This window comes from Oncorhynchus clarkii, chromosome 10 (genome assembly GCF_045791955.1).
Source record: "Oncorhynchus clarkii lewisi isolate Uvic-CL-2024 chromosome 10, UVic_Ocla_1.0, whole genome shotgun sequence".
In the NCBI taxonomy this organism is placed as follows: domain Eukaryota; kingdom Metazoa; phylum Chordata; class Actinopteri; order Salmoniformes; family Salmonidae; genus Oncorhynchus; species Oncorhynchus clarkii.
In genome coordinates, this window is record NC_092156.1 from 44,793,038 (window position 1) to 44,806,816 (window position 13,779).

At 47.6% G+C, this 13,779-nt stretch overlaps 1 protein-coding gene across 2 annotated transcripts in view; it reads left to right on the forward strand.

The window, feature by feature from the left end:
- Window positions 1–3,439: 3,439 nt before the first annotated feature.
- Window positions 3,440–13,779, forward strand: part of LOC139418559 (disks large homolog 4-like) — a 60,201-nt gene continuing 49,861 nt past the window's right edge. Inside the window, exons 1-2 of one of the 2 annotated variants that reach the window (XM_071168119.1) lie at window positions 3,440–3,556; window positions 11,433–11,594. In XM_071168119.1, the coding sequence (XP_071024220.1) occupies window positions 3,440–3,556; window positions 11,433–11,594 (279 nt within the window). The remainder of the gene's footprint in view (window positions 3,557–11,432; window positions 11,595–13,779) is intronic. The other variant, XM_071168120.1, reaches the window with a different exon arrangement.

Sequence of the window (13,779 nt, forward strand, 5' to 3'; positions counted from 1 at the left end):
GGACTGACTGTACACTGTAGGAAGCTGTATGTGAGAGTTCATGAGGACTGACTGTACACTGTAGGAGGCTGCATAGGAGAGTTCATGACTGTACACTGTAGGAGGCTGTATAGGAGAGTCCATGACTGTACACTGTAGGAGGCTGTATAGGAGAGTCCATGAGGACTGACTGTACACTGTAGGAGGCTGTATAGGATAGTTCATGATGACTGACACTGTAGGAGGCTGTATAGGAGAGTTCATGAGGACTGACTGTACACTGTTGGAAGCTGTATAGGAGAGTTCATGAGGACTGACTGTACACTGTAGGAGGCTGTATAGGAGAGTTCATGACTGTACACTGTAGGAGGCTGTATAGGAGAGTCCATGACTGTACACTGTAGGAGGCTGTATAGGAGAGTCCATGACTGTACACTGTAGGAGGCTGTATAGGAGAGTTCATGAGGATGTGTGCAGCCATCCTTTAGAGGAACATGGCGACCTGACCATCAGGCAGCTAGCCAATGGACTATTCGATGGGGAATCCCGCCCCCTGCAGATGTTGTCATGGAAACGATCTGGCTCTTGTGGGGTTTCCTCTCTCTTCTGTGTGCTTGTTCACCCAATGCAGTGCAGAGCTGGGATGTGAAGTTTACCACTACACATTACACTGCCGGGATACAAAAATCACTGATACACAACGCAGCAGTGAGATGGAAAACACTATTACACAATGCCAACTCTCAATGTAGCAGCTGTGGATAGTAGTTGAGTTGTTTTGCGAGTTCTATTTTAGAAAATGGGGGGGGGGGGGGGGGGGGGGTGTTGATGACTAAACAGAAACCTTTCAAAGATCCAGAAAAACGTGCATTATTGATCATATATCCAAGCAGAGTCCCATGTGATGCGAGAGCTAGAAAGCAGTACTGCCAGATCCCACTGAGGGGCAGGCCAGCCCCACGTATAGGCTGCTGTGACCGTGGCAGCTAGGGGCCACACTGTCTGTGGCTAGCCATATAAGACACCACACATTGACTACATCATGGTATATGTCCATAACCAACAACATTATCCAGAGCCTCTTTAAACAGGCTATTAGTGTTTTGCGTAACAGTGTTTGGAAGGACTCCAGTGTCTTCTAATATGGATAATGCATATGTTCTCTTGACTGTTTATTATACAATTAGCGATTATTTCCTTTTGGGTTGTTGTGACTAACAGCTTGTGGCAGTATGCATCTATCAGTGCAATCTTTACCTTGTTTGTCACCATGTGTTTGTTTGGATATATCTGAGTATTTTATCAAAGTACTGCCTCCACAATGTTTGGTACACCGCAACCAAGGTCGAAGCTCTATTTCAGAGCAAAATATCCATGGAAACCGCGTTGTGAGGCTACAAAGCACAGCATGCTTCGTCATCTACACACAATAACGGATAATGCAGAAACAGCTAGAACCACCAACGTGTTCTCTCGCTCTCTGTCTCTCTCTCTCTCTCTCACACACACATATACATGCATATATACATATATATATATATATATATTATTATTTTTCTACTTGTTTTTCTTTTCTACTTGCTGCTTTGTTCCATTCTATTATTTGTGGGCAAATAACAACATGGTTTTAATGTTTTATGAAACAGTGAGCTTTCTTGTTGCTTACATTGAGATCTCTCAGATCTAAGTGTTTTGGCATTGATCGGATAAAGAGCCCCATGGAGTAGCTTTGTTGTGTACACAATTGATTTGTTAGTTTATGAACCACTGTGGTCTGTCTGGATTGGCAGCAGGTAAAACTGAATCCAGGATGTTTCACGGAAACTGGAAATGTTGAACTTCTTTTGGAATAACAACAGCCCACACATACAAATGTTATCGTTCGCCACCTCTTTACCTGGCCGAATCTTATTACAGGGGGGAGACAAGGTTTTTGGAATGACATGAAAAGGGTAGTTTATCTTTGCACACCCTGTGCGTCTCGAACGGTTGCATCTGTTCCATTTAACATTGACGTCATTCGAGAGCGTGGAGCCCCGCGCCGCAGTCGGTCCTGAGATGAATGCACAATATTTAGTCCACCTGCTTCTCTCGCTCCACCTTGTGGAAGCAGTCAGCCAGCACCTACCACTTGAACTGTTGGATTCCGATCCGTTTAGTGTCACGTGTGAGTGAGTGAGTGAGTGAGTGAGTGAGTGAGTGAGTGAGTGAGTGAGTGAGTGAGTGAGTGAGTGAGTGAGAGAGAGAGAGAGAGAGAGAGAGAGACAGAGAGAGAGAGAGAGACAGAGAGAGAGAGAGAGACAGAGACAGAGACGGAGACGGAGACGGAGACGGAGACGGAGAGAGCGAGAGAGCGAGAGAGAGAGAGGCATATTAGGCCTAATCTGGACAATAATTATTTCCCAGAAGAGGTAGAGCCTATAGTCTTTCCTATATGTTTTAGCTAGGCCTCTGCTAAATCCTTTCTAAAGAGCATAGAGTATGGAGGCTCTGTCATACAATGCTACTAAGACCTTGGATGACCTTGTGTGTGTGAGTGTGTGTCTCTGCGGGTTTGATCCTAAGCGTCTACTTTAGATTGTTTTAAGACGGGTCTTTCAGTGTTAACATACCGCCGCATGCTGACATAGGCCTACAGGTGTGACCGCGTTTGCACGCTGAAAAGAGCGTGTTGCTGGCCACTGCTGTGTTGAAGCTTTATTCGCATTTCAGGACCATGGACAGTTCCTTGCAGACACTTTTCCATTGGTCCACGGGGGGGCGCCAGTAGCACACCATAGGCACAATAGACATTGTATGATCGCTGCAGAGTTGGCGTGAGCGTGAGCAGCAGACAGTGTGAGGAGACTATGATGTGGAAACGTCAGCTCATGATAGTAAATAATTTACTGTATTCGCTTGTGTGCATGTTTTGATACAAGTAACCTATACCGTCTAATATCAGTCGTGCATGATGTGTTATAATCGATAGCCTATGTCCGCGTGGGAGCCTATAGCATAACTGCTTTTGTCTTGCTTCACAGATGCAGACCCTATATGTTCCAATTAGAATTGCGCATGAAATCCAAACCTTACGGTGGAGAGGGAGAGAGAGAGAGCGAGGGGAGAGAGAGAGAGAGAGAGAGAGAGAGAGAGAGCGAGCGAGGCCGATGTGGATGAAGACTTGTGCAAATCATGAATGATGGTGTTCTTGTAACACTTGAATAGGCGGAACATGAGGGAACAACAGCATTTCAACCTTAACATCTGTCCGGTGGCCAAGCAGCAATCCATAATTCATGCTCGTGAACGTAAAGTTATTTCTGAGTTGAACATCGGATTTCAACGTTGGGTAGCCTAGCACGTCTTCGGGTAGCCTACCAACCGTGCACAGCCTAGTCACCTGCCTCGACTACCGCTCTTCAACCCTCCCTCTTCTCCAGCATCGCGGCTCTGGTGGTGGACGGGTGTAGTCTGGTATATGGGTGTTGAACTGATGTCTCCGCCTGTTAGGAATCTAAAGTGCCCCTCGCCGGTGATGTGTCAGTGTAAGGTCATCTGCAGCAACCGGACTCTCTCCCTCATGTTCGGTTGCAAGGTAAGCTTAGAACAGGTTCGGTGTAACAGTTGTTGTAGCGACGCTATTACGTCGACGGAGAGAGAACGCGAGGAGATGATGAGCTGACTTAAAAAGATGAATGAGATACCATAGTGCGCGCGCGTGTGTCGGTGTGTGTATTTGTGCGTAAGCATGTTCCTAGTTTGTGTTCAAAGTGCTATACAAGCCTAAGCCATTCTGTTGACACAATTCAATTGCTGACTGGGCATTGTGATCATTTCCCCAAAGATAACCCACTGCCTTACATTTAGGTGACTGTTGTGTTTTCACTTTCCCCATTATGATTTCCATCGCCGATTATCTGGGGTTTTGAAATGTGACCATCTGCAATATGTGTTACATGTGTTCCCTGGTGTTCCAGGCCTGCGCATGTGGATTATTCACGCCTCATAATACCGTACGGTATGTTCAGATCAACACCGTGGTCAAGCGTGGTGGCACGCCGACATTTAGATGTTTCATTTCCATAGGCCATTCACATGGAATATCGACCGGCATAGCCTATCTGAGCCAGCCATGCATGTTACGTAGATGGTACCGTTTGATTATTTTATAAAGACACGAACAACTCACATTATATTTCACAGTTGTGCTGTTCGGGACAATGGGCAGGGTGTAAACCAGCGGGAGCATTGTTCTGCTTTACCATACAGCTGTGTGGTCATGAGTTTTGTGTTTTGCTTTCCTAACAAAAGAGATACAGATATAGCTTGTTGTTCTTGTAATCTGAGCGAGTTGTTTGTGACCTTGGGATAAATCGCTAAAGGCGTTCACTTTGATGACACCCATCATTCCATATAGGATGCTAATTGGTAGGGGCGATGTCTATTGTGAATCACTAGTGTAAGGAATGGTGCCACTGCTAATTAAATCACTCTCATGGAGACCAGACTGTGTCTATATTGACTGTATTTAATGCCACCAGCCTTGGTAGGCAAAAAGTGTTTTGGAGTGAGTTCATTGAAAAGGTCTTTAGAACGTCTGTAGAACCAGTAGATTTGTCACCCAGTGGTGAGCTAGGCGTGTGTGTTTCCAGTTGGGCAACCACAGCCTGTGTATATAAGTTAAAGGCCCAATGCAGCTGATTTGATCTCAATATCAAATCATTTCTGGGTGACAAGTACCTTCCTGTTGTTGTTTTTTCTCTTCAATTCAAATGGTCAAAACAAAGAGCAGTTTCTCAAGCAAGAATTGTGCTAGAACTGTCTGAGTGAGGGGCCTAGTTGAATGAGCCTAATGGGAGGAATATGTAACCTGAAAACTAGCGTGGTGATGTCGCCAGGCAGGCCAAAACTCCATCCCACCAAAAGTATTTTCAAACAGCACTTACACTAAAATGGTGTCATCGTTTTCATAATTTCACTGAGTTATTCCAACCTCGTAGTGTGGAAATATATGTCAAACATAGGAAAATAAATCACGTTTTTGACTTCACTGGTCCTTTAATGCTGTCTATAATGCTTTCAAAGACACTTACTAATAAGATTGGGGTTGTCATATGGCCTTATCTGTAGGTTTGAGCCTCATCCACCCATCCACCCTCCCCCCGCCCATTTTCAGGTGTTTCCGGCCTGACAGCTTGCTCTGTCTCCTTCCACATGGCATGGAATGGGTCTTCTGCCTGTTTTCCTCCCAGTCTGTTAGCTGTATCTAGCCAACCATTTCTTCTGTGACTCTGCCAAATGGCCATGCTGTGTCCACTAGCAAGGTGCCTAGGACTCCCTCCTTGATCTGGCCACAGTGCTGTGTGAAAGTGGGTTTCTCTCTAGCCCACTGATTGACGGGGCTGTCTCTGACGTGTACAGATCCTTGGGTTCCCCCATGAGACCCAGGAAGCACCTCCACTTCGCCTCCTCTCACCTCCCTTCAGCACCAGACACTACTGCCCACCTTCCCTCCCACCCTCAACACCATCCTGGTCCACACCCACACTCAAACAGACTCCACTCCAAAGCCACTACAAATAGCAATATGTCCCCTCCTCCCCTTCTACTCAAATCACCATGTGAACATGAGGCACCGGTGAGAATTGTTGGAGCGTACCAATCATTTGAAGTGTATTGAAAATCAAAATGGAAGTACTGACATGCATTTATACAAAAGGGGAGACAGTTGGCCAGCACTTGGTTTCAGTCTTAGCATGATTTATTGTTCTTCCTGTATCAAATGCTGGAAATAGGTCAATTTCCTGCCTACTTCCTGGGTACTACTGGACCAGGCTATTGTTCCACTGTGTGTGTTATGTTCCAATACTTTCTCTACACTGCTCAACTCCTAAGGTGATCTCCACGGTGGTGATGTCCTGAATGAACCTCCGTGACGCACGTTCACCTCTCCACCTAGCAGTCATGATAGTGCTAGTCACTCCACTGTCATTGAAACCCCTGGTTTTCATGTGGAAGAGAGCGATTGAGGAAGTTCTACCATGCACTTTGCTGCAGTTTAGTACTCCTATTGGCAGTATGTGTAAATATTCGACTTCCTGAAATGAAGTCAGCGGAGCTTGTAAGAGATGTTTGTTTTTCCTAGAGACCCATCATCAAAACTTGAAAGCTGTGTTTAGTGTGACCTGGTTTGAGTTGCTGTTCTGGTTGAGGGGGATGGGGGAGGTCTTTGGGGATAGCAGTTCAAGTTGAGGCTAACTCTCCCAGTCGTGAATGGTTAAAGACTGTTCCGACCCAACGTGGGGATCAATGCTCAGCACACCCAGGGAATTTACTTATGAGCTCTCTACCGGAAAACACTGGGCTGTACTCTCTACCGGTCAATGGGCTGTACTCTCTACCGGAAAAATGGGCTGTACTCTCTACCGGGAACACTGGGCTGTACTCTCTACCGGAACACTGGGCTGTACTCTCTACCGGGAACACTGGGCTGTACTCTCTACCGGAACACTGGGCTGTACTCTCTACCGGGAACACTGGGCTGTACTCTCTACCGGTCAATGGGCTGTACTCTCTACCGGAACATTGGGCTGTACTCTCTACCGGGAACACTGGGCTGTACTCTCTACCGGAACACTGGGCTGTACTCTCTACCGGAACACTGGGCTGTACTCTCTACCGGAACACTGGGCTGTACTCTCTACCGGAACACTGGGCTGTACTCTCTACCGGGAACACTGGGCTGTACTCTCTACCGGAACACTGGGCTGTACTCTCTACCGGAACACTGGGCTGTACTCTCTACCGGAACACTGGGCTGTACTCTCTACCGGAACACTGGGCTGTACTCTCTACCGGAACACTGGGCTGTACTCTCTACCGGGAACACTGGGCTGTACTCTCTACCGGTCAATGGGCTGTACTCTCTACCGGGAACACTGGGCTGTACTCTCTACCGGAACACTGGGCTGTACTCTCTACCGGAACACTGGGCTGTACTCTCTACCGGAACACTGGGCTGTACTCTCTACCGGAACACTGGGCTGTACTCTCTACCGGAACACTGGGCTGTACTCTCTACCGGAACACTGGGCTACTCACAGGAACCCAAGGACCCGCTGTCACTCACTGCCAACAAGCCAATAACACAATCGATAAGCCTGTAATACTCCTCACCTGCCTGCCCCCACAAAGACTCAGATGGCCATGAGTCATATGAGTCAGATCCTGCAGTTCTCTGTAGGAATGTAAATCGGTGTTGTCTTGTAAGTGTTCAGCTTATTCAGAGAGTTCTATTCTGGGGGTATGCACTTCAGACGGCTAGCTGGCTTAGTAGTTTCACTAACACACTTTCCCCTAGATCAAGCTGACCCATTTATTCTGCCGCTTGTGTTGTCTTCTGTTGGATTCAGTACTGGACCTCTTCCACTCTGAATGATCTACTGTATCTACCATCAAGCTCTGGAGCTGGGAATGGGCTGGCGTATTCAGCAGAGTAACTGTATGCTAGTAAAGAGAGGATATTGAATTGACTATCTTCCCTCTTCCTCCTCTCTCCTCTCTTCTCTCCTTCCCTCTCTTTCCCCACTGTTCTCTCTTCTGTTCTCTCCTTCCCTCTCTTTCCCCACTGTCCTCTCTTCTGTTCTCTCCTTCCCTTTCTTTCCCCACTGTCCTCTCTTCTGTTCTCTCCTTCCCTCTCTTTCCCCACACTCCTCTCATCTGTTCTCTCCTTCCTTCTCTTAACCCACTCTTCTCTCATCTGTTCTCTCCTTCCTTCTCTTAACCCACTCTTCTCTCATCTGTTCTCTCCTTCCTTCTATTAACCCACTCTTCTCTCATCTGTTCTCTCCTTCCTTCTCTTAACCCACTCTTCTCTCTTCTGTTCTCTCCTTCCCTCTCTTTCCCCACTCTTCTCTCTTCTGTTCTCTCCTTCCCTCTCTTTCCCCACTCTCTTCTCTTCTGTTCTCTCCTTCCCTCTCTTTCCCCACACTCCACTCATCTGTTCTCTCCTTCCTTCTCTTAACCCACTCTTCTCTCCTTCACACCCCCCCACTCTTCTCTCCATCCCTGGTCTTTTCTATCATTCCCGCTGGCTGGCTTGGCGTTACTCTTGCACAAGCCCATTACTGTGTAGACTTGCTGGGTTGAATCCCAGCCAATGAGTGGACAACTGAAACTAGAGATGCCAAAATGTCAGTGGAACAAATGGAGTGAAGCCCTGAACTTAATGTGAAGCCACACACACTAGAACATATGGTTCACATTTTCTTAATAACCCCAAATTATTCCAAATGTCTTCTTTGTCTTGATGTTTTGTCCGTGTAATCTCTTTATGGAGATGACCGGTAGTGATTGAACTGAGAGCTGCTGTGTCGTGTGCAGGCTGTCTCAGGCTGTCTCAGGCGAGACCCAGATGCAGACACAGGAGGCAGATGGTTGGAGTCTTACCATGTTTATTAATCCAAAAGGGGTTAGGCGAGAGAATGGTCGTGGACAGACAAAAAGGTCAAAACCAGATCAGAGCCCAGGAGGTACAGAGTGGCAGACAGGCTTGTGGTCAAGGCAGGCGGGTACAGAGTCCAGAAAGAGGCAAGGGTCAAAACCGGGAGGACCAGAAAAAGGAGAATAGCAAAAAGCAGGAGAACGGGAAAGACGCTGGTTGACTGGGAAAAACTTACAAGATGAACTGGCACAGAGAGACAGGAAACACAGGGATAAATACACTGGCCCAGAGAGACAGGAAACACAGGGATAAATACACTGGCCCAGAGAGACAGGAAACACAGGGATAAATACACTGGCCCAGAGAGACAGGAAACACAGGGATAAATACACTGGCCCAGAGAGACAGGAAACACAGGGATAAATACACTGGCCCAGAGAGACAGGAAACACAGGGATAAATACACTGGCCCAGAGAGACAGGAAACACAGGGGTAAATACACTGGCCCAGAGAGACAGGAAACACAGGGATAAATACACTGGGGGAAATCAGCGACACCTGGAGGGAGTGGAGGAAATCACAAGGACAGGTGAAACAGATCAGTGTCTGACAGTAACATACGTTGTCACGTCCAAAGTAGATATATTTTCTTGTCTACCTCCACTCCTCTGACAACAAAAAGAAGGAATGTTTTCCAAAAAATGTTCTCTCTGCATTTCTCTTTGTCTCTGTTAGTATGTGGTTTGGATGAGTCTTGAAACACATTGTCATCACCTCACTCCTCCCCGCTCTCTCCTCCACCCCTCCCACCTTTGTCCTTGTTCTTTCTTTCCCCCTCCATCTTGACCCTCTCCCATTTCTCATCATCCCTCTCTCAAAACCCTGTCCTCCCTCTTTCTAATTTCTCCTCTTCAAACCCCCTCTTCTTCCCCCTCTTTCTCATTTCTCCTCATCCCTCTCTCAAACCCCCGCCCCCCCTCTTTCTCATTTCTCATTTATCCTATTCCCTCTCTCAAACCCCCTCTCTTTCTCATTTCTCCCCTTCCCTCTCAAACTCCCTCCCCCTCTCTTTCTCATTTCTCCCCTTCCCTCTCAAACTCCCCCCCCCCCTCTTTCTCATTTCTAATTTCTCCTCTTCCCTCTCTCAAACCCCCTCTCTTTTTAATTTCTCCTCTTCCCTCTCTCAAACCCCCTCCCCCTCTTTCTCATTTCTCCTCTTCCCTCTCTCAAACCCCCTCCCCCTCTCTTTCTCATTTCTCCTCTTCCCTCTCTCAAACCCCCTCCCCCTCTCTTTCTAATTTCTAATTTTCCCTCTCTCAAACCCCCTCCCCCCTCTCTTTCTCATTTCTCATTTCTCCTCTTCCCTCTTCCTTCTCTCAAACCCCCTCCCCCTCTCTTTCTCATTTCTCCTCTTCCCTCTCTCAAACCCCCTCCCCCTCTCTTTCTCATTTCTCCTCTTCCCTCTCTCAAACCCCCTCCCCCTCTCTTTCTATTTTTTCCTCTTCCGTCTCTCAAACCCCCTCCCCCCCTCTTTCTCATATCTCCTCTTCCCTCTCTCAAACCCCCTCCCCCTCTCTTTCTAATTTCTCCTCTTCCCTCTCTCAAACCCCCTCCCCCTCTCTTTCTCATTTCTCCTCTTCCCTCTCTCAAACCCCCTCCCCCTCTCTTTCTCATATCTCATCTTCCCTCTCTCAAACCCCCTCCCCCTCTCTTTCTCATATCTCCTCTTCCCTCTATGAAACTCTCTCCCCCTTATGCCCCTACCCATCTCTGCCCATCTCTCTTCCTCTCATCTCTCTCCCACTCTCTCTCCCTGTGTGTTTTGTGGTCTTGCTGTCTCAGTGTAATGTGATCCAGCAGCAGTGCTGACTGCCCCCTGCTCTGGCACGGCAACGCACTCTCTGCTCTGCTCTGGTTGCTAGGCAGCTGATCTGAGACCAGTCTTCTCCTCAGTGCACCTCCCTCGCCGGCCCGTCTGGCTGCTTCCAAAAAGAGCAGAGGGGATGGTAGCACCGTGACACCAATCCTAATGCCACACTCAATCTCAGGCCACCAGGCAGGCAGGAGACACCCAGTTAACCCCTCGAATCTTCTATGTTTTGAGAGGATAGGTAGAGGCTCATCTGACGACAGTACGGCAGACTGTAGTGTAAGTGTACACAGCCAGGGAGTTGGGCTAGTCGGGTTAGCTGTGGACTGGTGCACAAACATAAACAATAACACTTAGGTTGCTCCAGCAAATTTGCTTTATGATGCCTTCTTGGGCTGTGTTTATGTTAAAACATTGCATGCACTTTTGCAGCTCTCTGTGTCACTACCTGAGTGTAGGCCACAGTGTGTGGCTAGCGCAGTGGGCTAGTTGTTGGAAGGTTGCCCAGGTGTTGGAGATCAGTAGGGTAGGAGCTATGGTTATTGGTTAGTAACAGAGTGTTATCTTGCTGGGTAGGTAGGAGTCATGTGCTGCTGTGGTGTTGCTCCATTTGGTGGTGGAAGAGAATGGTCTTAGACTTACTTCATAGTGGCCCCATTTAGGGCCCCATATGGGGCCCCATTTTCTGTCCAAAAACAGCCTTCAGATGCACTTGTGGGTTTGCTACAACAGTTTTTGTTATTTTTGTGCATAAATGGAACCACGTTGGAGCCGCCCGGCCTCCTTTAGGGGACGGAGTTAAAAATCACATTGCTAAGGCCCTTTCTTGGTTGGTGCATTAAAAGTGTAACAACCACAGAAGCACGGAAAGTTGACATGGATATGAGTTGCATTTTGCTGAGATGTAGGCTCTGTTTTGTCCCACAGGCACAGTGTCTGCATTGAAATGATAACTGTTGTTAACACGATCTACCCCTGATATGTGATGCCTAATAGCATTAACCCCCCTCTCTCTCCTTCTCTCTCTTCCTCCCCCACGTCTCTCTCTTCCTACCCCACGTCTCTCTCTCCTTCTCTCTCTTCCTCCCCCACATCTCTCTCTTCCTACCCCACGTCTCTCTCTCCTTCTCTCTCGTCCTCTTTCTATCTCTCTGTAGAAGTACCGGTACCAGGATGAGGAGACGCCCCCCTTGGAGCACAGTCCAGCCCATCTGGGTCAAGGGAAAAGTGCTGAAATGCTTCACATGAGTGACAAGAACCTCGCCGCCATGGAGGCAATGCATGGCTACACGCCGCACACACACATCTCCCCTATCAAGGTAGGACGCACACACATTTTTATAACTACACACCACACACTTACATCTCCCCTTTAAAGAAGGACACACAGACAATCACAAGTCGAACACATCCCCCAATGCATGGTACCACCCACACACAGACACGACTGTCACACTGGGCGCACATACAAGGTGTTACTTACAAAAATAGCCCACATCTCACCCAGCAGGATCATCTAACTGTGTGTCATACAACAACACATCCATGTCGGACAGTTTGACTCTCTGCTCTCTTCCGTCTCTCTGCTCTGGGAGAGATGTAGCCCGTCGATCCACCCCACTTGCTTACAGCTCCACTAGGGCTGCACAGGCTTCCTGTGTAGATTAAGACATTGCGGGGGGGGGGGGGGGGGGGGGGGGGGGGGCTGCGAGAGATGGCTCAGGAGAACATACCTGTCTTAATCTACACCGGAAGTCCGTCCGACCCTAGTGCAACTGTAAGCAAGCTGGTCGGATCTGTGTCTAGAGAGAGATTGTGAGCGCTAAGCTCCGAGACAAGGAGAATATAGAGGCTACAGTAAAGCTCATGGGCATGCAGCCAAAGGACACTACTGACATGAGTACAAGCGTGAACGCAGTCACCTTACAGCACATTAATACTACAGCACGTTAATGGGTGTATATGGGTGGTTCTACAGAAGTGGTGCAAATTGCAGTCCCACCCCTCCAAAAAAAAGATTTAAATAAACAGTTAGGTCTCCAAACTTAAGACATTTATTTACATCATGATATGTTCTAATTCAATCCAAGGCAATAACAAACATATTGTTTAATTAATATTGTACAAAATCATTGTACCTGTTAAACTCTGAGCGATTGTTTTGGACCGGGTCCGGTGTTTTTTTGGGTGGTACCCCCCTCCCTGCTCAGCCGTTTTTTGGTTAAAATTTTTTTGAAAGTGACATATCATTCGAAAGCTAGAGTACTTGTCTTTTTGGAAATCGAACTCAAATCTTACTGCTGGCATTGTCATAAAATTCCCCTCCCCCACCACCCCTCCCCATAAAGCTCAGAAATCATGCGCTATGGTCATGTTCATAGAGTATGCAATGTAGTTCAAGTCCCCAAAAGTGCAAACATTTAGTATGCATGGAAAGGGTCATTGTAAAGCAATGCATTTCCTTCTCCGTCCACATTACCTTGCATGCATCTGCCACGTGCACCGTCGATCTATCTTATCGTTTGTAATAGTTAAAGTGAATGGGAAAAGAAGTTTGAAGCGTGAATTTGAAATGTGACCCGTTTGACTCACTACCCAGTTGGCCAAGAGACGTCATGTGATCTCCTACTGCTATCTAGTGGACGAACTGGGAATCAGACAGGGGATATATTTACATCAATGGATAGGTAGACTGACGCTTTCGACCTCATATGTATGTCATTCCTGTAAGACACGTTGCACAAGCAATGTTCCTATGGGAATATGCGCATGTTTAGAGCACCACAATAAGACTTTCAACATGGCACGTCATAGGATGCCACCTTTATTGTGAAGGGGAAACGTCTAGGAGAAACAACGGCTCAGCCGCGAAGTGGTAGGCCACGTAAGCTCACAGAATGTGACCGCCAAGTGCTGAAGTACGTAGCACGTAAAGATGGACTGTCCTCGGTTGTAACACTCACGATCAAGTTCCAAACTGCCTCTGGAAACAACATCAGCACAAGAACAGTTAGACGGGAGCTTGGGTTTCCATGGCCGAGCAGCCGCACACAAGCCTAATATCACCATGCGCAATGCCAAGTGTCAGCTGGAGTGGTGTAAAGCTCGCCGCCATTGGACTCTGGAGCAGTGGAAACACGAACTCTGGAGTGATGAATCACGCTTCACCATCTGGCAGTCCAATGGATGAATCTGGGTTTGGCTAATGCCAGGAGAACGCTACCTGCACCAATGCATAGTGCCAACTGTAAAGTTTGGTGGAGGAGGAATAATGGTCTTGGTCAGTTTTTCATGGTTCGGGCTAGGCCACTTAGTTCCAGTGAGGTGAAATCTTAATGCTACAGCACACAATGACATTCTAGATTAGTCTGTTTCAACTTTGTGGCAACAGTTTGGGGAATGTCCTTTCCTGTTTCAGCATCACAATGCCCCCGTGCACAAAGCGAGGTCCCTACAAACTGATTTGTTTGTCGAGATTGGTGTGGAAGAACTTGACTAGCCTGC